The following is a 25,690-nucleotide window of genomic DNA, read 5'->3' on the forward strand; positions in this document are numbered from 1 at the left end:
GCGCCACTGCACTCCAGCCTGGGCAACAGAGCAAGACTCTGTCTCAAAAAAAAAAAAAAAAAAAGAAAACAAAGCAAGAGAATAGATAAAAATTAATTTCCTGGCCGGGCATGGTGGCTCAAGCCTGTAATCCCAGCACTTTGGGAGGCCGAGACGGGCGGATCACGAGGTCAGGAGATCGAGACCATCCTGGCTAACACGGTGAAACCCCGTCTCTACTAAAAAAAAATACAAAAAACTAGCTGGGCAACGTGGCAGGTGCCTGTAGTCCCAGCTACTCGGGAGGCTGAGGCAGTAGAACGGCGTAAACCCAGGAGGCGGAGCTTGCAGTGAGCTGAGACCCAGCCACTGCATTCCAGCCTGGGTGGCAGAGCAAGACTCCGTCTCAAAAAAAAAAAAAAATTAATTAATTTCCTTTATACTAATAAAAATAGCTTTGAAACCTTGAAGTGAAAATTTAAATATTACTATCATTTTCAAGGATGAATTGGATTTATCAGATTCATAAAATGTACGATTTACGTGAAGATTACAATGGATCATAGAAAAAATATTAAATCTTTTTTTTTTGAGATGGGGTCTCCCTCTGTCACCCAGGCAGGTACCTTTAAGGCACCCGCCACCACATCAGGCTAATTTCGTATTTTTCACAGAGATGAGGTTTCACCATGTTGGTCAGGCTGGTCTCAAACTCCTGACCTCAAGTGATCCACCTGCCTCAGCCTCCCAAAGTGTTGGGATTACAGGCGTGAGCCACCACGCCTGGCCAATTAAATCTTACAGTTTAATTTCTGAAGTTTATTAAATAAGCCTAAAATATGTTCATATTTTCAAAATGTTGGCTATTTGTTAAAATCAAGTGATTTTCAAAATGGGTAAAATATTATCAGGCTTTCTCAAGTTTATAAGAAATACACTTAAACTGACACAAAAAGGTTACCAATACAGAGAGAGCAAACAAAAAATAGGCAGATGCTAAAAGCAGGAGTGGCAGTAGTAAAATAAAGAATTTGGCCAGGTGCGGTAGGTAGCTCACGCCTGTAATCTAAGCAATTCAGGAGGCAGAGGCAGGTGGACTGACTGAGATCAGAAATTCAAGACAAGCCTGGCCAACATGGTGAAGCCCCGTCTCTACTAAAAAATACGAAAAATTAGCCGGGCATGGTGGCAGGTGCCTGTACTCCCAGCTACTAGGGAGGCTGAGGCAGGAGAATCGATTGAACCTGGGACACAGAGGTTGCAGTGAGCCAAGACTGTGTCACTGCACTCCAGCCTGGGCAACAAGATAACTCTGTCTGAAAAAAAGTAAAATGAAATAAAAGAATTCAGGTGCAAAGTATTGAACTGGATGAAGGTGGAAGACATTTTATATGTTAAAAAATGTAATCCGCGGCCGGGCGCGGTGGCTCAAGCCTGTAATCCCAGCACTTTGGGAGGCCGAGACGGGCGGATCACGAGGTCAGGAGATCGAGACCATCCTGGCTAACACGGTGAAACCCCGTCTCTACTAAAAAAATACAAAAAATTAGCCGGGCGAGATGGCAGGCGCCTGTAGTCCCAGCTACTCGGGAGGCTGAGGCGAGAGAATGGCGTAAACCCGGGAGGCGGAGCTTGCAGTGAGCTGAGATCCGGCCACTGCACTCCCGCCTGGGCGACAGAGCGAGACTCCGTCTCAAAAAAAAAAAAAAAAAAATGTAATCCACCAGGCTTATATGTAATGCATCTTTCTATGACAAAGACATTACTGAAATGTATAAACTATTCAAAACAACAAAAAGTAACTAAAAATGCATAATCATGGAGAGGTCAAGTAGACAAATTAAAGTATAATACAGAAGATCTGAATGATATAACTAGCAAATTTGATTTAATAGTTACATATGGAACTTGTAAACCCCAAACCAGAGAATAATCACTCTTTTCAAAAACCCAAAGAACATTTATGAAAGTTGGCTACAAAGAAAATATTAAAAGTCAAAAAGTTGAAACTGTAAAATTGATACTGGTCTGTCAACCTTAGGTAAGATAAACCTGGCTAACACTCACAGCAGCAATAGAAGGCTTCTTTCCATCACCAGCAGGTGGATGAGTGACATCGGCTCCCAAAAAGATCACTGGTTGCTGGAACACAGAAGGTCTTCAACACATTTTGAAAAAGGGTTAGATATTTCATTTTTTCATTATCCATTTATCTGTTTCACACAATTGCAACATAACTTCAAGTTATTGACAGCACAGAGGAAGTCCTATGTAATCCAAAGTCTTATTCACAGCAGAATTTTGTCTAAAATAGTGATGCTGGTGGTTGAAAAGGGCTATAGTAATATTAATAGATGCTAGTATTCTCCAACATGGGCACAAAATTATAAACTTCCTTATGATCCACTAATTTTTATCACTGTTTAAAAATCGACTTATATTTTAAACCTGTGTAATCTCTCAAGGGAAAAAGGAATCATTACACTTTAGACTGGAAGGGGTTTTGAGAATCTACTACTCCCACTCCCTGGCCGAAAGTATAAATTTGAGTAACATATATTCAATGATCATAAAGTGGCTAGCATTTCCTTTTATTTTACTTTATGTTATTGTTGTTTTTTTGAGACAGGGTCTCACTGTGTTGCCCAGGCTGGAGTGCAGTGGTGTAATCACGGTTCACTGCAGCCTTGACTTCCCCGGGCTCAGGCAATCCTTCCACCACAGCCTCTGGAGTAGCTGGAACGACAGGCACGTGCCACCACACATGGCTAATCTTTTATTTTTTGTAGAGATGAAGTTTCACCATGCTGGACTTGTTGAAAAAATTCTTTATTTATCTCATTTATGGATCTCATCTCATATTGAACAGGGGTAGAAAGTAGAGGTGGCATGGAAAAAGAGGAAAAAAAGGACTTTTGTGTCAAACAAACATGGTCCAATCCTTATTCTAATGTTTATTTGTGGTGTGTAGTTAACTTTTTGGAGGCCTAATTGCTTCAACTATTAAAAGGGAACTTGTTCAATTCTCTGAAAAGTGGCTTCTTCCTCAGAGACTTGCAGAATAAGCTACCTTCTGTTTCTAGGTCGTGGTGTCTCACTTCCTAAGAGCTCTAGCTCGAAGAAGGGTGATTGAAAAGTAATATGCTTTCTCACTGACTACAGCAGGGGGGCTGATATGGCTTACTTAATTGACTAATCTGTGCCCCCAGGTCCTTCTGTCCTTCACATTCCAGGTAACTGAGCAGCCTCATGAAACCAGATTGAAGATGATTACCAAATAAAGTGAAAATTCTTCAAGCTGGGCTCTCCAGTGAGAAATAAAGCTCTGGATACTTTCTGGCTAGGTAAGAGGTACTTTGCATACTAAGTGAAAATTGCTGGGGCTCGAGCCTGCTCCCACCCTGTGGAGTGACTTTCACTTTCAATAAATCTTTGCTTTTGCTGCTTCATTCCATGCTTAAAAAATAAAATAAAATTGTGGGGGGCATTTTCACAAGAGAATCTCTGACCCTTGCCAATCCAGATTATTTTAATTTTTACCAAAATGCCTATGAATCTCCCACGGTAGGAATTATTAAGGGGGTCTCTTACACAGCTTTTTTTTTTTTTTTTTTTTTGAGACGGAGTCTCGCTCTGTCGCCCTGGCTGGAGTGCAGTGGCCGGATCTCAGCTCACTGCAAGCTCCGCCTCCCGGGTTTACGCCATTCTCCTGCCTCAGCCTCCCGAGTAGCTGGGACTATAGGCGCCCGCCACCTCGCCCGGCTAGTTTTCTGTATTTTTTAGTAGAGACGGGGTTTCACAGTGTTAGCCAGGATGGTCTCGATCTCCTGACCTCGTGATCCGCCCGTCTCGGCCTCCCAAAGTGCTGCGATTACAGGCTTGAGCCACCACGCCTGGCTACATAGCTCTTATAGTAGTTAGTATGGTCATATGTAGACAAATGAAGATATAAAAAATAATATTTTCATAAGCGATTAGCATATCTTACCTTTGATGAGGTACAAGAATATTATTGATTCCTCCGAGTTTAACATTTATCTTTAGGCACAAGTTTGAGAGAGTTTGAGGAGATGTTTTTATTACATTCTTGACTTGAACACATTGTGTGGCCATACCCAAAAGTGTGTCTCCTACACGTTTCACTTCCGCTACGGAACAGATGCAAAACCTCTAGTCAGAAAAAAAGATCTGAAAACAATTTTACGTACTGAAAATAAAGCTACTATGTTTCCCCCTTAAAATACATCATTGTATTACAGGATACCAAACATTACGCCAATACAGTACTAAGGCGATGCTGTTTTTTTTTTTTTTTTTTTTTGAGACGGAGTCTTGCTCTGCCACCCAGGCTGGAGTGCAGTGGCGGATCTCAGCTCACTGCAAGCTCCGCCTCCCGGGTTTACGCCATTCTCCTGCCTCAGCCTCCTGAGTAGCTGGGACTACAGGCGCCCGCCTCGTCGCCCGGCTAGTTTTTTGTATTTTTTTTTTTTTTTTTTGAGACGGAGTCTGGTGGCTCTGTCGCCCAGGCTGGAGTGCAGTGGCCGGATCTCAGCTCACTGCAAACTGCGCCTCCCAGGTTCACGCCATTCTCCTGCCTCCGCCTCCCAAGTAGCTGGGACTACAGGCGCCCGCCTCGTCGCCTGGCTAGTTTTTTGTATTCTTTAGTAGAGACGGGGTTTCACCGTATTAGCCAGGATGGTCTCGATCTCCTGACCTCGTGATCCGCCCGTCTCGGCCTCCCAAAGTGCTGGGATTACAGGCTTGAGCCACCGTGCCCGGCCAGTTTTTTGTATTTTTAAGTAGACACAGGGTTTCACCGTATTAGCCAGGACGGTCTCGATCTCCTGACCTCGTGATCCGCCCGTCTCGGCCTCCCAAAGTGCTGGGATCACAGGCTTGAGCCACCGCGCCCGGCCGGCGATGCTGTTAAAATTGAAAGTATACTGCTTTGAAGATTAGCTTAAGTATTTAGTGACAATTTTTCTAGTTGTTTTCTTCTTTGTATAAAAGGTATATTTTTATCATAGTATAACCGCAATAACTGAAAAGCATAAAATGAAACATGTACATAATCCCTTATCATTTTATAGTACTCTCTTCCAATAATTTTCTCATTTATATCATTTTAATGTACTTGTAATCACAGAACACTTAGAGCTTTCAATCCTATTCTCTTATCTTTAATTTAAAAATTCAGAGGTATTATAGCACAAAGAATAAAAGTCCCCTGTTCCTTTCCCCTCTCTGCCATTATAACCATCATAAATATTTCGGTGTGTGTAACCTTTTTTTTTTTTTGAGAGGATCTCATCACTCTGTCACCCAGGCTGGTGTGCAGTGGCACGATCACAGATCACTGCAGTCTCGACCACCTGAGCTAAAGCGATCCTCTTGCCTCAGCCTCCCGAGTGGCTGGAACTACAGGCATGCACCACACCAAGCTTTTTTTTTTTCTTTTCTTTTCTTTTTAAGTAGAGATGAGGTCTCACCATGTTGCCCAGGCTGTTCTCAAACTTCTGAGCTCAAGTGATCCTCCTGCCCCAGCCTCCCAAAGTGTTGGGATTACAGGCAAGAGCCACTGCACCCAGCCATAACTTTTTTCTTTTGAGATGGAGTCTCATTCTGTCACCCAGGCTAGAGTGCAGTGGTGTGATCTCAGCTCACTGCAACCTCTGCCTCCCAGGTTCAAGCAATTTTCCTGCCTCAGTCTCCCGAGTAGCTGGGATTACAGGTTTGTGCCACCTTGCCCAGCTAATTTCTGTATTTTTATTTTTTATTTTTTTTGAGACTGAGTTTTGCTCTTGTTGCCCAGGCCTGGAGTGCAATGGCATAATCTCGGCTCACTGCAACCTTCACCTTCTGGGTTCAAGCGATTCTCCTGCCTCAGCCTCCTGAAGTAGCTGGGATTACAGGCACCTGCCACCATGCCCTGCTAATTTTTTTTTTTTTTTTTGTATTTTTAGTAGAGATGGGGTTTTAACCACATTGGCCAGGCTGGTCTTGAACTCCTGACCTCAGGTGATCCACCCGCCTCAGCTTCCCAAAGTGCTGGGACTACAGGCATGAGCCACTACGCCCAGACAATTTCTGTATTTTTAGTAGAGATGGGGTCTTGCCATGTTGGCCAGGCTGGTCTTGAACTCCTGACCTCAAGTGATCCACTCGCCTTGGCCTCCCAAAGTGCTGGGATTACAGGTGTGAGCCACTGCACCCAGCATAACTTTTTATATATAAAAAACAGAAAAATGGGTGCAATGTCTCACACCTGTAATCCCAGCACTTTGGTAGGCTGAGGCGGGAGGATTGCTTGAGCCCAGGAGTTAGAGACCAGCTTAGGCAACAAATCAAGACCCCATCCCTACCAAATTTTTTTAAAAAATTAGCCAGGCATGATGGTATATGCTTTTAGTCCCAGCTACTCAGGAGGCTGAGGCAGGAGGATTGCATGGGCCCAGGAGATGGAGGCTGCAGCAAACTATGATCGTATCATTGCACTCCGGACTGGGTGACAGAGTGAGACCTTGCCTTAAAAAAAAGGGCAAATGACAATACACATTTCTCTAAACAGAAAAATGACCCATAAGCACATGAAAAGATGTCCAACGTCTCTAATCATTTAGGAAAATGCAAAATCAAAAACATTATGAGATACCACTTCGCACTCATTAGGATGGCTACTATCAAAAAGCCAGAAAATAACAAACACTGGGGCAAGGATGTGGAGAAACTGGAACTCCTGTGCACTGTTGGTGGGCATGTAAAATGGTGCAGCCACTGTGGAAAACACTGCAGAGGTTCCTCAGAAAATTAAAAATAGAATTACCATATGATGCAGCAATGCCCCTTATTAGGTGTATACCCAAAATAGCTGAAAACAGGGTTGTGAAGAGATGTTTGTACACCTATGTTCACAGCAGCATTACTCACAATCGCTAAAGTGTAGAAGCAACCCAAGTGTCCATCAACAGATGAATAAACAAAATGTGGTACATATATATATATATATATATACACACACACACACACACACAATGGAATATTATTCAACCTGAAAAAGGAAGAACATTCTGACATATAGTACAACATGGATGAACCTTGAGGATATTATGCCAAAGGCCAAATTATAGGATTCATGTACACAAGGAAACTAGAATAGTCAAATTCATAGAAGCGGAAAGTAGAACAGTGCTTTCTAGGGGTTACATGAGGTTTAACGGATATTAAAGTTATTGTTTAATGAATAAAGAGTTTCAGTTTGGGATGATGAAAAAAAAGTTCTGGAAATGGATGCTGATGATGGCTGTACAACATGTGAATGTTCTTAATGTCAGAATGTAAGAATTCCAGAATGACTTAGTATTTGAAATTATGTGAGTGAATGATTTGCAAGTAAATATTAAATCATTATAGGGCTGGGCGCGGTGGCTGAAGCGTGTAATCCCAGCACTTTGGGAGGCCGAGACGGGCAGATCACGAGGTCAGGAGATCGAGACCATCCTGGCTAACCTGGTGAAACCCCGTCTCTACTAAAAAATACAAAAAACTAGCCGGGTGAGGTGGCGGGCGCCTGTAGTCCCATCTACTCCGGAGGCTGAGGCAGGAGAATGGCGTAAACCCGGGAGGCGGAGCTTGCAGTGAGCTGAGATCTGGCCACTGCACTCCAGCCTGGGCCACAGAGCGAGACTCCGTCTCAAAAAAAAAAAAAAAATTAAATCATATGTGACTCAAAAAAAAAAAAAAAAAATGAAGGAGAAATAAAGAGTTTCTCAAACAAATAAAAACAAGGAATTTGTTGCTGGTAGAAATGCTTAGCAAGAAATATTAAAAGAATTTTCCAGAGAGAAGGAAAATGATACAGATCAGAAATCATAAATGAAGGAAAAGCAGGGTACAGTGTGGATCATGCCTGGAGTCCTAGCTACTGAGGAGGCTGAGGTGGGAAGAGTACTTGAGCCCAGGAGTTTGGGGCTGCAGTGCGCTGTGGTCATGCCTGACAATAGCCACTGAACTCCAGCATGGGCAACATAGCAAGACCTGTCTCTAAAAAACAAAACAAAACAAAAGTAAGAAGGAAGTTTAAAGGTCAGCAAATAAATAAAGGTAAAACAAAATCTTGTATTTTCATATTCTTAATTGAGCTAATAGATGATTATTTGTTCAAAATAGTAATAGCAACAGTGTATTGGGTAGTTATAGCTAATAGATAAGTGAAATAAATGACAGAAATATGAGGTACAGAAGGGAAAAATTGTGAGTATTCTGTTACAAGGTATCTCTATACTATCTAGGAAGTGGTATAATGTTACTCAAAAGTAGACTTAGATTAGTTGTAAATATATATTAAAAAGTCTAGGGAAAACACCACAAAACATTTTAAAGGAAGTCTAATTGATATGCTAAAAGAGAACGAAAAGTAGAATTATACAAAATGCTCAATTAAAACCAGGAGGGGCCAGGAGCAGTGGCGCAAGCCTGTAATCCCAGCACTGGGAGGCTGAGGCGTGAGGATCACTTGAGGCCAGGAGTTCGAGACCAGCCCAGGCATGTTTACAGTTTTGATGAAAAGGGTAATATCAATTTATACTACCATCAGCAATGTATTAATATACTGCATACTCACAAGCACTAGGTATTATAATATTTAAATATATCTGCTAATTTAGTAGCACATTTTTCCCTTTATTGATTTGTACTTTTTTTTTTTTTTTTTGAGAAAGCATCTTGCTCTTGCCCAGGCTGGAGTGCAGTGGCATGATTTTGGTTCACTGCAACCTCCACCTACTGGGCTCAAGCAATCTTCCTATCTCAGCCTCCCAAATGGCTAGGACCACAGATGTGTACTACCATGCCTGGTTAATTTTTCTATTTTTTTGCAGATATGAGGTTTTGCCATGTTGCCCAGGCTATTCTCGAATTCCTGAACTCAAGCAATCTGCCCACCTCGGCTTCTCAAAATGCTGGGATTACAGGCACAAGCCACGGCATCTAGCCTGAATTTTTCTTTACTAATAAAAACAAACATTTTCTCATATATTTACTTGCTTTGTCTTTACTAAAAAATTTCAGTTTATATTCTTTTCTCATTAATCTAAAAAAAGAAGGTTTTTATGTAACTAATAATAAGCTACTTGTTTATTGTTTCTATTTGCTACAAATATTTTCCACACTCTGTTGGTTTTCTTTCCATTTTAGTACATCTGTAACATGTAGGAAATTTAGGCTCACACCTGTAATCCCAGCACTTTGGGAGGCCAAGGTGGGCAGATCACCTGAGGTCAGGTGTTCGAGACCACCCTGGCCAACATGGTGAAACCCTGTCTCTACTAAAAATATAAAAATCAACCAGGCATGGTGGCACACGCCTATAGACCCAGCTACTAGGGAGACTGAGGCAGGAGAACAGCTTGAACCCAGGAGGTGGAGGTTGCAGTGAGCTGCAATCATGCCACTGCACTTCAGCCTGGGTAACAGGGTGAGACCCCGTCTCAAAAAATAAAAATAAATAAAAAATAAAAAAGGCCAGGCGTGGTGGCTCACGCCTGTAATCCCAGTACTTTGGGAGGCCGAGGCAGGAGGATCATGAGGTCAGGAGATTGAGACTATCCTGGCTAACATGGTGAAACTCTGTCTCTACTAAAAAATACAATAAAATTAGCCAGGCATGGTGGCAGGTTCCTGTAGTCCCAGCTACTCGGGAGGCTGAGGCAGGAAAATGGCATGAACCCAGGAGGCGGAGCTTGCTGTGAGCTGAGATTGCACCACTGCACTCCAACCTGGGTGACAGAGAGAGACTCTGTCTCAAAAAAAAAAAAGAAAAAGAAAAAAATTTTAGTGTTTACTCAATCAAATCTGACAATTTTCTTTTTTGATTTCTTCTATTATTTCTAAACTTATATGATTTTACCCCATTCAGTGGTTTGAAAATTATATTTTCTTTGTATTTTTCTATGATTCAATGATTTATATTTAGCTTATTAATCTCACAAAATTTCGTTTATAATAATAATAGTTAACATTTACTGTTTACTACATGACAGGTGCTATTCTAGGCCCTTTACATACCTAGACTCAGTTAATCCTTACAACTACCCTATATATGGATTAGGTATTCTTAGTATCCCACGGTATGTGTGCTATATATAAAGGAAGTATAACTGATACACTAAAAGAGGAAAGAAAATAGAATCATATAAAATGCCCAATTAAAACCAGAAAGAGGCTGGGCGCAGTGGCTCACATCTGTAATCCCTGCACTTTGCGGGGCCAAGGATTAAGGATTGCTTGAGCCCAGGAGTTTGAGACCAACCCAAGAAAATAGTGAGATCCTGTCTCTACAAAAAAATAAAAAATCAGCCCAGTGTGGTGGCACATGCCTGTAGTTCCAGCTACTTGGGAGGCCGAGGCAGGAGGATTGTTTGAGCCCAAGAGGTCAAGGCTGCAGTAAGCCATGATCGCACCACTGCACTCTAGCCTGAAAGACTGAGTGAGATCCTATCCCATACATACATACCACATACACACATAAATAGTATCCCAGTTCCAGAGATGAGGAAACTAAGAGCTAGTGTGATTAAGTAATTCAGCCAAATCACACAGGTAATAGAACCAGCAGTACCTGAATATTGAGAAACACAGTTTAATTTGATAGCCTGGCCGGGCGCGGTGGCTCAAGCCTGTAATCCCAGCACTTTGGGAGGCTGAGACGGGCGGATCACAAGGTCAGGAGATCGAGACCATCCTGGCTAACACGGTGAAACCCCGTCTCTACTAAAAAATACAAAAACTAGCCGGGCGAGGTGGCGGGCGCTTGTAGTCCCAGCTACTCCGGAGGCTGAGGCACGAGAATGGTGAATGGCGTAAACCTGGGAGGCGGAGCTTGCAGTGAGCTGAGATCAGGCCACTGCACTCCAGCCCGGGAGACAGAGTGAGACTCCGCCTCAAAAAAAAAAAAAAAAAAAAAAAATTGATAGCCTGTGCTTTTAACCACTACATTATACTGATACTCAAATTATCTCAATGCCATTTTTACTCAATAATTCTTCCTTTAGCCATTGTTATGTGATGCCTCTTTTTACTACTGAAACTCTTTTTACAGTGTCTCATCTTGGACTATTTAGTTTTCTATATTAATTTGTCTTCAAGTAATAATACATGGTTTAAAATACTGTATCATAAAATATATTTTAATATTTGAAGGTTTTAGGATATGTTTTAGCATAATCCTAAAAGGATATCAAGTACTTGAAGAAAAATGCAGTCTTAAGATATCCTTACCATACACTGGTGTCTTCCCTGGCAGGATGACGATAATAAGCTGTAGGCCAGAATATGTGTTCTTGAGATGCCGGAACATGGGCTCTACGCTGTCTGCCCCCTGTGCATATTTGCAGAAGCATGGCTGGCCTTGGATGGGCATCCCTGCATCCTTAGAAATCTTACGCAGCTGGTCTGTGAAACCCCTAGAAGGAGAAACCACTAAATATAAAACCTTTGTCTAGTCATGAATTCCTACAAAGTAGTAATGGGAAGTTTGGGAAGGGAATGGAAGGATGAAGCAAAGATTTGTGTGCTCCATATATGAGAGGTCACCAGACTACTGATGTCAAAGGCAATGGTCGGTCAGTAATCCATTTTGCAAACTAAGAACATTCTATACAGTTACATGGCATCCTGTAGTTTACAAGGAGTATTACTAATAGTATACGCTGCTTAAGAGCTCAGCACTAGAGTTAGTATGGAGAGTTCCATTCCCAGTTCTGCTATGTACTAGCTATAAAATTTTAGGCACTTACTTCAGTTTTCCTCATCTGTAAAAGGATTACTTCAATTACAGGGTTGGTGTGAAGATTAAATAAGATCATACATGTAAAGCACTTAGCACACTACCCAAGACCATGGTAAAAGGTTGATACATTTTTGGTATTGTATATTTTCTAATTTGATCTCACAAGATTCATAAGAAAGAGGTAGGGCAGTATTATTCCTGTTTTACAGGTCAGAAAACAGTTTCATAGATATGACATATTTGGCCAAAGGTCAAATGATTAGATAAATGGTAGAGCCAGAATTTCTATAGTATTATCTATCTCACACTAGGATAGCAGAAAAGATTATGCCCTCAGAGGACATTTATAAAAATATAAAAACAAAATTTAAAAACAGATGAGGCCGGGTGCGGTGCCTCACACCTATAATCCCAGCAATTTGGGAGGCCGAGGCAGGAGGATGACTTGAGGTCAGGAGTTTGAGACTAGCTTGGCCAACATGGTGAAAACCCATCTCTACTAAAAATATAAAACTAGTCTGGTGTTGTGGCAGGCACCTGTAGTCCCAACTACTTGGGAGGCTGAGGCAGGACAATCACTTGAATCTGGGAAGTGGAGATTGCAGTTAGCCAAGATCGTGCCACTGCACTCCATCCAGTCTAGGTGACAGAGCAAGACTCTGTCTCGAAACAAACAAACAAACAGATGAGGCAGGCAGCATTTTAATGTACTTTCATTTACACTGAAAAACCCCCAAAACCAATTATTTTTTTTTTTTTTTGAGATGGGGTCTCACTGTGTTGCCCAGGCTGGAGTACAGTGATACAATCACAACTCACTGCAGCCTCAACTTCCCAGGCTCAAAAGATCCTCCCACCTGAGCTTCCCAAGTAGCTGGGATTATAGGCACGTGCCACCACGCCTGGCTAATTTTTGTATTTTTAGTAGAGATGAGGTTTCACCATGTTGGTCAGGCTGGTCTTGAACTCCTGACCTCAGGCAATCTACCCGTCTCGGCCTCCCAAAGTGCTGGGGATTACAGGCATGAGCCCCTGCTCCCGGCCACCAATTTCATATTTGTAGAAAATTTTGAATTCAGTATAAATAAGCAATAATGAGCAACAATTGCTTCATTTGTTTTTAAAATAACTGAGGTCCTAAGTCAAGAATCTGAGTGATCTTTGCTCAAAACACTGATTCCTTCAGGACAGATGGAGTTTGTAGAAATTCCCTTCTCTTATTCCTTATTGGTGCTTAATTAAAGAAGCACGAAATTGAGTATTTTCACTTAGCCTGAACAAGAGCCATAAACCCCATGATTCTGAGACATCTATTCAAGCTGTGAATAACAAATATAAAGTGAAAAAAAAAAAAGGTCAAGTTTGAAAAACATTGGAAATTTTTTTTTTTTTTTTTTTTTTTTTTTTTTGCCTTTCAAGGCCAAGTAATCATAGCATTGTAATAAGCCATCCTTGTGACATTTCACTTGAAAGCAGGGGGATAAAAACTTTGGAGGAAAAAAATATATTAAGTGATCATTAAAGCATCCATTTAGAGTTTTGGGATTAATAAAAAGGGATGAACAGAATTAAATATAAAAAAATTTTATTTCTCACATTCTAATTTCTTCTTGCCATGAAGAAGGCAAGGCAAATTCTGAAATGGCCTGAGGTAAATTGGTCTCTGTATCACTCAAGAATGTTTTGTTATTGGTATACTTTATATAAGTAGAGATTTAAATTAGACAAGGGTCATTTCTTCAAGAAAAGTAGAGGTGATACATTTATAAAATCATTATAATACAATAGTATTTTGCACAAAAACTGACAAACAGGGAGGATACTGATGGGTAGAGAGAAGAAGGAGGCATTCTCAGTAAAGGGCTGCATGAGTGGAAACAGGAAAAAAAGGCCAGGGAGATAGAAGGAATATAGTGCTTCAGTTTCTTTGTCCAGAATATGTGAAAACGGAGTAATGATAAAGGACTTAAGAGACTGGTGAAAGATATTAAATGTCATACTGATTTTATGCTTGAACCCAGGAGGTGGAGGTTGCAGTGAGCCGAGATCATGCCACTGCACTCCAGCCTGGGTGAGAGAGTGAGACTCTGTCTCAATAACATAAATAAATAAATGTCATACTGATTTTGAATGTTACTCTTAGTCAAAGAGAAGCCTAAACATTTCAGAGTAGGTTTAGTTACAAGTGGAGTTGGTGTTCTTTCATGACAGCCAAATTTCTCAAACAAGGGTGACAGCAGAAGCCCTGAGACTGTGTGAGAATCCCAAAGGAGAGGAGATAGCTAATGAAAAGGAAAAGAAGTCAGAAAATGTAAACTAAAGAACCAGAAGGCAAGAGAGGAGGATGTCAAGAAGGTTGGCAGGGTGCGGTGGCTCACGCCTGTAATCCCAGCACTTTGGGAGGCCAAGGCAGGAGGACTGCTTGAGTCCAGGAGTTCGAGACCAGTCTAGGCAACATAGTGAGATCCTATGTATACAAAAAAACAAAATTAGCTGGGCATGGTGGCGTATGCCTGTAGTTCCAGCTGCTTAGGAAGCTCAGGTGGGAGGATCGTTTGAGCCTGGGAAGTTAAGGCTCCAGTGAGTTGTGACTGTATCACTGCACTCCAGCCTGGGCAACAGAGTGAGACCCCATCTCAAAAAAAAAAAAAGGGGGGGTGGGGTCAAATTTTGAGAAAAATAATGGCTAAGAAGAGACCACTGGAATTGATAAGCATAAATATACAGGAAATCTTCCAGGAACCAGTTTTAGCAGAGCACTATGATTCAAGGGAGGAGAGAGAATGGAGGTCTGGAAGCCTAAGAGATTAAGTTAGGTAATATGAAAATTGCTGATTAAAAAAAATTGAACAGATTTTTGAGCACTTCGAAGTTGAAGGACAGAATCTGAAGAAGACAGAAAAAGTGGTGGAGATGAAAGGCAAATCTTGGAAAGTAAGGAAACAGAAACAAGGAGTTTAACCACTCCTTCAAGATCCTCAACAGAAAAATAAGGATCTTAGTTAATCCTCACCTGGTAGGTAGTGTCACATTAAGTTTCACCTAAAGCTGTCTCGTTACATTTTTAAAGTTTGGCCTAAAGATTTCTCTGTACATAGTGAATGGTCATCTCTGCATGTGTAAACAAGCTGTAACCTATTCTTGCACCAATTGCTGAGTTTTAGCCAATCAAAGGCAACCAACTGTTCAAATCATGTTCAAATAACGCAAATATCAAGATGTAAGCAATCCAGCTGTTTCTGTACCTCACTTTCATTTTCTGTACATCACTTTCCTTTTTCTGTCCATAAGTCTTCAACCATATGGTGGTGCCAGAGTCTCTTTGAACCTATTCTGGTTCTAAGGGCTGCCTGATTTGTGAATCATTGTTTCCTCAATTAAACTCTGTTAAATTTAATTTGTCTAGTTTTTCTTTTAACAGATGGTATCAGAAGTGGGATCCGAAGTAGAGTTTCTAGCAATCCCCAGAAGCACTGAGTGACAAAGCATGGTACCAGTCAGACTCACCGTGTCTGTTCCTCTCTTGCAGCAACTGGGGATTGTGGGTAAGCACTCAGATTCTGAAGCTCCATGGATTTGTGTTTTGAGCTATCTGAATTTGTTTGAGCAAATTTTAAAATCTGAAATGGGTTCAGAAGTCATTACAGAAACTGGACCAGGTCCAGAATCAGACTGGATCTGATAATTAACTGACTTGGATTCAGTGAGAGGCCTTGGATATTTAACTGAGTCAGGCAGAAACCGGCAGTTAATGGCAAACAAGAAGGTGTGAACTTTGGCTTTTGTAAATTCACAGAGATTTTTGTGCCCTATGTCTATGACTTTTGTTTCTTTCTTTCTCTCTCTCTTTTTTTTTTTTTTTGAGATGGAGCCTTGCTGTTGTCGCCTGGGATGGAGTACAATGGAGTGATCTCGGCTCACTGCAACCTCCACCTCCCAGGATCCAGCAGTTCTCCTGCCTCTGCCTCCCAAGTAGCTGAGATTACAGGCACCTGCCACCATGCCCAGCTAAGTTTTGTATTTTTAGTAGAGATGGGGTTTCACCATGTTGGCCAGGCTGGTCTCGAACTCCTGACCTCAGGTGATCCACCCGCCTCAGCCTCCCAAAGTGCTGGGAACACAGGCGTGAGCCACTGCGCCCAGCCTATGCCCTTTGTTTCTTTTTCTTGTGCGTTTAGGTAGGGAAAAATCATCGGCTGATCAATGGGATCTGACAGCCAAAGCCAAGATTCAAGGCAAAAACTGGGATCCTTAATTTTGGAAGAACTGAGTATTCTACCTTACAGCTATGCCTAAGCAACAGTCAAGAAAGATAATAAACAGGCTATTTTACACATAAAATTACATGAGAAACAGTGTCAAATAAGAAGTGATGTTTAAGCTTCGAGTTATATTTTTATAAATATTAATATATATTCCAAAATTGTATACGATTATGAAAATTCTCATATATCTCAGTATATGTTATCAGACATAATTATGGTTATGTTAAATTATTGTAGGCTACATAAACAACCAAATTTCCTTGTCAATTGTGTCTTTATGACCATTTAAAGTCATTTCCACAGTTAATTGCTTAATTCTAATGCAGTTTCTAATATTAGGCTGGTGCAAAAGTAATTGCGGTTTCCGCTATTCAAAGTAATGGCGGCTGGGTGCAGTGGCTCACGCTTGTAATCCCAGCATTTTGGGAGGCCGAGGTGGGCGGATCATAAGGTCAGGAGTTTGAGACCAGCCTGGCCAACATGATGAAACCCTGTCTCGACCAAAAATACAAAAAATTAGCCAGGCATGGTGGCATACACCTGTAATACCAGCTACTTGAGAGGCTGAGGCAGGAGAATTGCTCAACCCTAGGAGGCAGAGGTTGTAGTGAGCCGAGTTTGCGCCACTGCATTCCAGCCTGGGCAACAGAATGAGACCCCATCTCAAAATAAATAAATAAATAAATAAAATAAAATAATGGCAGACTGGGTGCAGTGGCTCACCCCTGTAATCCCAGTACTTTGGGAGGCCAACATTGGTAGATCACTTGAGGTCAGGAGTTCGAGACTAGCCTGGCCAAGAAGATGAAACTCCATCTCTACTAAAAATACAAAAAAAATAGCCAGGCATGGTGGCATGCGCCTGTAGTCCCAGCTACTGGGGAATGTGAGGCAGGAGAATCATTTGAACCAGCGAGGAGGAGGTTGCAGTGAGCCGAGATCACGCCACTGCACTCTAGCCTGAGTGACACAGCGAGACTCCGTCTCAATAAACAAACAAACAAACAAACAATGTATGGCAGTTATTAAAAATAACTTCGCGCCGGGCGCAGTGGCTCAAGCCTGTAATCCCAGCACTTTGGGAGGCCGAGACGGGGGGATCACGAGGTCAGGAGATCGAGACCATCCTGGCTAACACAGTGAAACCCCGTCTCTACTAAAAAATACAAAAAACTAGCCGGGCGAGGTGGCGGGTGCCTGTAGTCCCAGCTACTCGGGAGGCTGAGGCAGGAGAATGGTGGGAACCCGGGAGGCGGAGCTTGCAGTGAGCTGAGATCCGGCCACTGCACTCCAGCCTGGGCGACAGAGCGAGACTCTGTCTCAAAAAAAAAAAAAAAAAAAAAAACTTCGCAAGCAAGTAAAATCCTATTTTGTCTCCAAGAAGGTTCATGGAAAAGATGAAATGGACCTTGATAAGCACTCTTGAAGACAGGCTTCTGGTAACTTTAGGATCATATCATTTGAACTGAGTAAGAATTACCAGAACCATATTGAAGAGACTGAGTGATACATAAAACTGCTAACCCAAGCAGCACAAGAATTAAATGAATACCAAGAAAATACTTAGCTAGATTTTCATGCTAACTCAGTCAGTACTGAAACTGTTAAGATACATAATTTGAATGAACTCCATGGTCGGGGTCAAATTACCTATGATAACCCATCTAATAAACAGTGCTGTGCACCTCCACTGGAGAAAGAAAATTGCTATGTAAGAGGATACAATTCCAGTGTTAAGCATGGACTCATGAAGAGACTGGATGGCTGCCTGCTCCTTCGTGAGTCCTTAAAACTTCCATTACTAGAAGCTGTATTCCATGATTCATCAAGGAAGAGATAAAATGTATATATTGGCTGGGCATGGTGGCTCACGCCTGTAATTCCAGCACTTTGGGAGGCCAAGGTGGGCTGATCACCGGAGGTCAGGAGTTTTAGACCACCTGGGCCCACACAGTGAAAGCCTGTCTCTACTTAAAAAATACAAAAAAGTAGCTGGGCGTGGTGGCAGGTGCCTGTAATCCCAGCTATTTGGGAGGCTGAGGCACAATAATTGCTTGAACCCGGGAGGCGGAGGTTGCAGTGAGCTGAGATCGCGCCACTGCACTCTAGCCTGGGTGACAGAGTGAGACTATGTCTCAAAACAAACAAACAAACAAACAAAACCATACACATACACACACACACACACACACACACACACACTGGTGTTGTGACTGTTCTAAATTGCTAAAATGGTTTATGACCAATGTATAGTTTGTCGAACCCATAATCTTGAGAAGACAACCTAAACTTCAGGTACCTTTCTGATACATCTGAACATTTTACAGAAGGATTTCATTCAATTGTGATTTTCAGTGCATATTTTCTGGTTGTACAGAAGCTTTCTCATACAAGTGGGCTGATGCTATAACAGTAGCTAAAAGGTTATTAGGAAATGTGTTTCTCTTACAGGACATTGCTGAAGAAATCTCCAGTGACAGAGGTACTTGCCTCACTGGACTAGCTATAAAACAGTTAAATAAGGTATTATTTAATACAAGAGCATTAGGCAAAACTAACTGAATAATCCGGATTGCCTTGGTCAAAGATGTTTCAGATTGATGACGATCAGATCCACTTCCAGTGAAAAACAAAAGTTGACCCCTTATGAAATAGTCACTGGAAGGCTTATGCTCCTAATAATAGAACCTCCTGTATCTTCTGCTCCTAAACTTTAACATGACTAAATGCTGCAAGGCTTTAATGCATTATGCCAAAGTGTACTTTTAGCAGGTAAAGAAAGCTTTTCACAGACCACTGACTGAGGACAAGCAAACCCTTCATGATCTAGAATTGAGAGGCTGGATCTTTTGGAAACACATCAGAGAAAGACCCCCCTTGTCACCCACACTGCAGCAAAACTTCAGGACCTTGAAGCTTGGGTTTGTAATCTCACAGCTTAGAAAGGCCCACCCAGACTCTTGGAACCATACACCCATCAGAGGGAGAACTTAAGGTAAAGCTAACGAGGGAAGTTTCTCTCGAGAAGCAGATGGCCTCCTAGATGTGGACAGATTTCCCGAGATCGTGCATCAAGACTTCTCTGCTGTCATGAGGCTTTTAGCTCTCAATTGTTTCCAAGTTCATGCCTGTTATGAACAACTGAACTGAAAAAGGGGTCTCTTGTATATACTCATAGCGTATACTTTCATTTGTGAAGGATAAAAAAAAAACCTCATACTGGCCGGGTGCGGTGGCTCACGCCTGTAATCCCAGCAGTTTGGGAGGCCAAGACAGGCAGATCACGAGGTCAGGAGATGGAGACCATCCTGGTTAACGTTAGTGGTGAAACCCCACTCTACTGAAAATACGAAAATTTAGCCAGGCGTGGTGGTACGCGCCTATGCTACTTGGGAGGCTGAGGCAGGAGAATCGCTTGATCCCGGGAAGCAGAGATTGCAGTGAGCCGAGATCAAGCCACTGCACTCCAGCCTGGGTGACCGAGCGAGACTCCATCTCCAAAAAAAGAAAAAAAAGAAAAAAAAAAAGAGAACATTGTCATTACAGGTTAAAGAGAATATTGCCAGGAGGCCTTCATTCTTCTGGATGGGCATTATTTGTTCATTTATTTTTCTATGGTGTGTTTTTTTCTTTTTGGAGACAGGGTCTGGCTCTGCTGCCCAGGCTGGGATGCAGTGGCATGATCTCGGCTCATTGCAACCTCTGCCTCCTGGGCTCAAGCAATCCTCCCACTTCAGCCTCCTGAATAGCTGGGACCACAGGCATGCACCACTGCGCTCGGACGAGTTTTGAATTTTCAGCAGAGACAGGGTTTGCCATGTTGCCTAGGATGGCCTTGAACTCCTGAGCTCAAGCAATTTGTCTACCTCAGTCTCTCAAAGTGATTACAGATTACAGGTGTCAGCCGCCGCGCCTGGCCTATGTTTGGAGTTAATGAGGCAATGATTAGAAATTTATCCCTCTAAATTTTCCAGCCTATTAGAAATTTATAGGCTCTTTAGCAGATTCTACTACAAAGACTATGGTTACACAAAAGACTTTAAATTCTCTTGCTAAAGTTGTGCTAGATAATAGAATTGCTCTAGATTAGTTACTGGCTAAACAGAAGTATCTGTGCAGTTGCTGATACTTCTCATTGAACATGGAGGAATACATTGGGTATTACAGAGATTCAGTTGTAGAGGATTAACAAATAGGTTGCTTGGTTGAAACAAGTAGACTCTTATTCTAGCTCATTCTTTGATCTATTTGATTTTAGGAGGCTTGGTTCATGGGGACCTTGGCTAAGGAGCATACTCCAAACTCTTGGGGTTATTCTCCTAAGAGTCATAAGAGTAGTCTCCCTGGGATACTACACTCTCTCAAAAGTTTTAAGTGTTTGCATATGGCCGTCTGCAGAATGTCAAATGGTCTCTCTTGAATTAGAACAAAAACTCAAAGAAATGCGTGAGCATGAGGACGCCATACTTATGAATGACGTACTGAGACCAGAAACCCAAAATCTCGGTAACTGAGAGTGGTGCTAAGGTCCTAAGTTTTGGTCACACTCTTACCTAAGTGAGGACCTAACCAAAAGGGAGGAATTTTTAAACAAAATTATAGGAGGTCATTGTTTCGGACTAAGCTTATGCACAAGGCCCCAACAGACCACACCAAACCAAAATGGAGTCACTCATGCTAAGTGTGAGACAAGTACACTGAAACACTGAAGAAAGAAATAGATCCTAAAATAGACCAGGTTTTGTTTTTCTCCTGAAAACAGGAAATTTCAGCACAAGGAGGTCCCCTCTACTCTTACCCTTAGGAAAAAGTAATCTGAAGTCCTTGTTCCCATTTTACAAAACCCATTGTTCTGCTATTTCCCAGTGGGATCTGAGACCAAATAAGTAAATTTATGATGGTGATAGAGTGACATCAATGCCAATCCATTAAAAAAAACACACATACACAAAAATTTGGGGGTTAGATCAAAGAGGGTAACTGTTAAGTTTTGCTTAAAGCTACCTCCTTACATCTTTTAAGTTCAGCCTAGAGGTTTCTCTGAACATAGTAAACTGTAACCTAGGCCAGGCGCAGTGGCTCATGCCTGTAATCCCAGCACTTTGTGAGGCCGAGGCAGGCGGATCACCTCAGATCAGGAGTTTGAGACCAGCCTGGCCAACACAGTGAAACTCCATCTCTACTAAAAATACAAAAATTAGCCGGGCGTAGTAGTGCAGGCCTGTAGTCCCAGCTACTCCAGAGGCTGAGGCAGGAAAACTGTTTGAACCTGAGAGGTGGGGGTTGCAGTGAGCTGAGATCATGCCACTGCACTCCAGCCTAGGTGACAGAGCAAGACTCTGTCTCAAAACAAAAACAAAAAACTGTAACCTAACTGGATGGGTAAATAGGGTATAAGCTACTTGTGTAGCAAACACTGAGTTTTAGCCAATCAATTATAGCTAACTGTTCAAACCATCTTCAAATAAGGCAAATGCCAAGCTGTAACCAATACATCTGTTTCTGTACTTCATTTCCATATTCTGTATGCCACTTTCCTTTTTCTGTCCATAAATCTTCTTCAGCCATGCGGCTGCTGGAAGTCTCTCTGAACCTATTCTTGTTCCAGGAGCTGCCTGATTAGAAAAACATTCTTTGTTCAATTATAAACTCTGTTAAATTTAATTCGTCTTAAGTTTTTATTTTAACAGAAGATATGATTAGCTCTATTTTACAAAGGTGAACATTGAAGAATGATGAAATTAATAAATTATCCACAGTAATAAATTCAGGTAGTGGCAAATCTGGGAAGTATACCTAAACTGTCATTGAAAGACAATGATGTTGCTACTAGCCTACAAAAAGCAGGTGTGATATTGTGAAATATTCATTTGTTGGCCATTTCTATTTCCTAGAAGACAACTCCTAAAATCCTTAGAAACTCCTCAGTCTTATCTTTTTGTATGATACTGATTGCCTAATGGCTGGTAGCCTTATAGGTAGCTTCAGGATGGGGTCTGGTCACCGGAAAGGCAAGGCAGGATTAGAGGGTTGGGACTTTCAGCCCCACACCCCCAACCTCCAAGGAGGTAAAAGGGGACAAAGGTTAAGTTGATAACCAACGGCTAACAGTTTAATCATTGAGGCCTATGTAATGAAGCATTCATAAAAACCCAAAAGGACGGGGTTTGGAGAGCTTCTGGACAGCTGAACGCACAAAGGTTCCTGGAGGGTGGTGTGCCCAGGGATGGCATGGAAGCTCCACCCTCCCTCCCCATACCTCGCCCTATGCATATCTTTACTGCATCCTTTGTAATATCTTTTATAATAAAACAGTAAACATAAGTAAGTGTTTCCCTAGTTCTGTGAGCTGCTATATCAGATGAATCTACCTTGAAGAGGGGGTCATGGGAACCCTGACCAGAAGCCTGCACTTGCTACTGGCACCTAAAGCAGAGTGCAGCCTTGTGGGACTGAACCCTGAATCTGTGGAATCTGATGCTATCTCCAGGAAGACAGTGTAATGACTGAATTGGAGGACACGCAGCTGGTATCCACTGCAGAACTGATTGTTTGCTTGGTGTGTGGGGAAACCCTCCCCACATTTAGTCACAAGAGTCTTCTGTGTTGATTGTTGTGGTGTGAGAGCAGAGAAAAAACATGGTTTGAGCTTGTGTTTTGTCCATTCACAGTAGTCTATAAGGATGTCTAGTAGAATCAATCAAGGAATTTACTATGACTAACAAATTTTTCACCAAACTATTGAGAAGAAATTTTTTTTTTTTTTTTGAGACGGAGTCTTGCTCTGTCGCCCAGGCTGGAGTGCAGTGGCCGGATCTCAACTCACTGCAAGCTCTGCCTCCCGGGTTCACGCCATTCTCCTACCTTGGCCTCCTGAGTAGCTGGTACTACAGGTGCCCGCCACCACGCCCGGCTAATTTTTTGTATTTTTAGTAGAGACGGGCTTTCACCGTGTTAGCCAGGATGGTCTCAATCTCCTGACCTTGTGATCCACCTGCCTTGGCCTCCCAAAGTGCTGGGATTATAGGCGTGAGCCACCGCGCCAAGCCAAGAAGAAACATTTTTAAAGGTTCAGTGACTAGGCCAGGCGCAGTGGCTCACGCCTGTAATCCCAGCACCTTGGGAGGCCAAGGCAGGCGGATCACCTGAGGTCAGGAGTTTGAGACCAGCCTGGCCAACAAGGTGAACCCCCATCTCTACTAAAAATACAAAATTAGCTGGGCATGGTGGCACACACCTGTAATCCCAGCTACTCGGGAGGCTGAGGCAGGAGAATCGCTTGAGCCTGGGAGGTAGAGGTTGCAGTGAGCTGGGATCATGCCACTGCACTTCAGCCTGGGCAACAGAGTGAGACTTCGTCTCAAAAAAAAAAAAAGTTTCAGTGATTACATATACTTCGTATTAAGGCAAAATTTGTTAGAACATTAGATGAGTAATTTAAAGTCTAAACACAAAAAAGTCCCAAAGCCAAGGTAACGACATGCCTTACTTCAATATTTCTTCTCTGCACTGCCTCTGTGTGGCAAAACACGCGATAGCCCACATTTTGATTTCAACTCCTGTGTGGAATTGTTTCCCTCGCATATCCCATACTCCGTGGCTTGGTGTTGCTACTGTCCGATTCTATGTGAGGAGAAAAAAATAACATGGTGAAAAAGAACAAAAATTTTCAATAAACAGAGAGTAAAAATTTCAAATCGCTGAACCGAAATATTTCTGATATGCCTTTCTCTCCATACTTAGACTGTATGTGTATGATTAAAACATTAACAAGAGGCTTTACCCGTCCTCCATACTGGAGCATAGGTGCTGGAAGTACGCGTCCAGTTACATGAGCCATTTCATCCCGAACTTTAAATTGAAACTCCTGAACAAATGGATCCGTTTCATAATTTGCACTTCTTACCTAAAAATAGAAAAAGTTTGTAGTTACTCTCAAAATTCCTCCAAATCCCCTACTTTACTGCATTAGAACCCTCTTTTCTTTCTTCACTGTGTAAATAATGTTTTCCAACAGGTGTAACCAATGGTGCTCTAACTACAGAATAGCAAATCTTAACCTGGGGACCATGGGTCATGAATGGACTGTAGAAATTCTGTGACCTCCTGGTAATTTATACAAAATTTAAATGTATGCATTAGGTTGAATAATACATTTTGGCCTGGTATGGTAGTTCATGCCTGTGATCTCAGCATTTTGGGAGGCCAAGTTGGAGGATTGCTCAAGCCCAGGAGCTTGAAACCAGCCTGGGCAACATAGTGAGACCCTGTCTCTACAAAAAATTAAAAAATTAGGCTGTGCCTGGTGGCTCACATCTGTAATCCCAGCACTTTGGGAGTCTGAGGTGGGAGAATTGCTTGAGCTCAGGAGCTCAAGACCAACCTGGGCAACAAAGTAAGACCTCATCTCTACAAAAAATTAAAAAGAATTAGCCAGGTGGGGTGCCATGTGCCTGTGGTTGCCCAGCTATTTGGGAGGCTGAGGTGAGAGAACTGCTTGAGCCTGGGAGCTCAAGGTTGCAGTGGGCTGTGATTGCACCACAGTACTCCAGCCTGGGGGTCAGAGCAAGACCCTGTCTCAAAAGAAAAAAAAATCTATGAAAATGATAATAAAACTTTTTTTTTTTTTAAAGAGATGGAGTCTTGCTATATTATTCAGGCTGGCCTTGAACTCCTGGGCTCAAGCCATCTTCCTCTCTCAGCTTCCTAGATAGCTGGGAACATAGGCATGCACCACTATGTACTACCCAGCTGAAAACGGTAAGTTTGTATGATTGAACCTAATATGCTTTTGGATGGAGAAAGAAATATCTCACCTAAAAAGAGGTTAAGAACCTCTGACTATAGGAGATCTGGATACATTCTATTAAAATTTATTTTGTGTAGAGTTTGATAGGAAGTATTAAAAATCTTAAGGCTTTTTAAAATTATTTGATTTATAATTTTTATATAATTACTTGACTATTTTCAGTGCCATAATACACAATTTATTTAATGGAATACACTTAAGACAGATAAGAAAGCCAGTATGAGTCACAGGTTATAATTGTTATATATTCTCATACATATAACCAAAGAGAAATAACTTAATGTAATTCAGTGTTGGATCTCACTGAAATTCATGCTTAAAGCACGCTACACAGAATCTCTCCACAATAAACAGGAAAAATCATTTTCTTTTCTTTTTTTTTTTTTGAGACGGAGTCTCGCTCTGTCACCCAGGCTGGAGTGCAGTGGCTGGATCTCAGCTCACTGCAAGCTCCGCCTCCCGGGTTTACTTCATTCTCCTGCCTCAGCCTCCTGAGTAGCTGGGACTACAGACGCCCACTACCTCGCCCGGCTAGTTTTTTTGTATTTTTTTGTAGAGACGGGGTTTCACCATGTTAGCCAGGATGGTCTCGATCTCCTGACCTCGTGATCCGCCTGTCTCGGCCTCCCAAAGTGCTGGGATTACAGGCTTGAGCCACCGCGCCCGGCTCATTTTTTCTTTTCTTTTTTTTTTTTGAGACGGAGTCTCGCTCTGTCACCCAGGCTGGAGTGCAGTGGCTGGATCTCAGCTCACTGCAAGCTCCGCCTCCCGGGTTTACTTCATTCTCCTGCCTCAGCCTCCTGAGTAGCTGGGACTACAGACGCCCACTACCTCGCCCGGCTAGTTTTTTTG

General features: G+C 42.2%; 1 protein-coding gene and 1 long non-coding RNA gene across 7 annotated transcripts in view; one reads left to right on the forward strand and one right to left on the reverse strand.

The window, feature by feature from the left end:
* The window catches only part of LOC117092885 (protein argonaute-3), a 142,727-nt gene that overhangs the window by 38,247 nt on the left and 78,790 nt on the right, over positions 1-25,690 (reverse strand). For all 5 annotated transcript variants that reach the window (XM_033227124.1, XM_033227123.1, XM_033227125.1 and 2 more), the window contains 5 exons: positions 23,813-23,935; positions 23,519-23,652; positions 11,254-11,438; positions 3,968-4,127; positions 2,047-2,137 (listed from right to left, as the gene is read on the reverse strand). In XM_033227124.1, the coding sequence (XP_033083015.1) occupies positions 2,047-2,137; positions 3,968-4,127; positions 11,254-11,438; positions 23,519-23,652; positions 23,813-23,935 (693 nt within the window). The remainder of the gene's footprint in view (positions 1-2,046; positions 2,138-3,967; positions 4,128-11,253; positions 11,439-23,518; positions 23,653-23,812; positions 23,936-25,690) is intronic.
* On the forward strand, positions 3,083-25,048 carry LOC117092888. 2 transcript variants are annotated; one of them, XR_004440948.1, is made up of 3 exons: positions 3,083-3,323; positions 15,186-15,309; positions 24,663-25,048. It is a non-coding gene; the product is annotated as an uncharacterized LOC117092888 (long non-coding RNA). The 2 variants fall into 2 exon arrangements; XR_004440947.1 differs by lacking the exon at positions 24,663-25,048 and adding an exon at positions 18,481-19,317.

The sequence above is a fragment of the Trachypithecus francoisi genome, unplaced genomic scaffold (genome assembly GCF_009764315.1).
Source record: "Trachypithecus francoisi isolate TF-2019V2 unplaced genomic scaffold, Tfra_2.0 Lachesis_group12, whole genome shotgun sequence".
NCBI lineage: Eukaryota > Metazoa > Chordata > Mammalia > Primates > Cercopithecidae > Trachypithecus > Trachypithecus francoisi.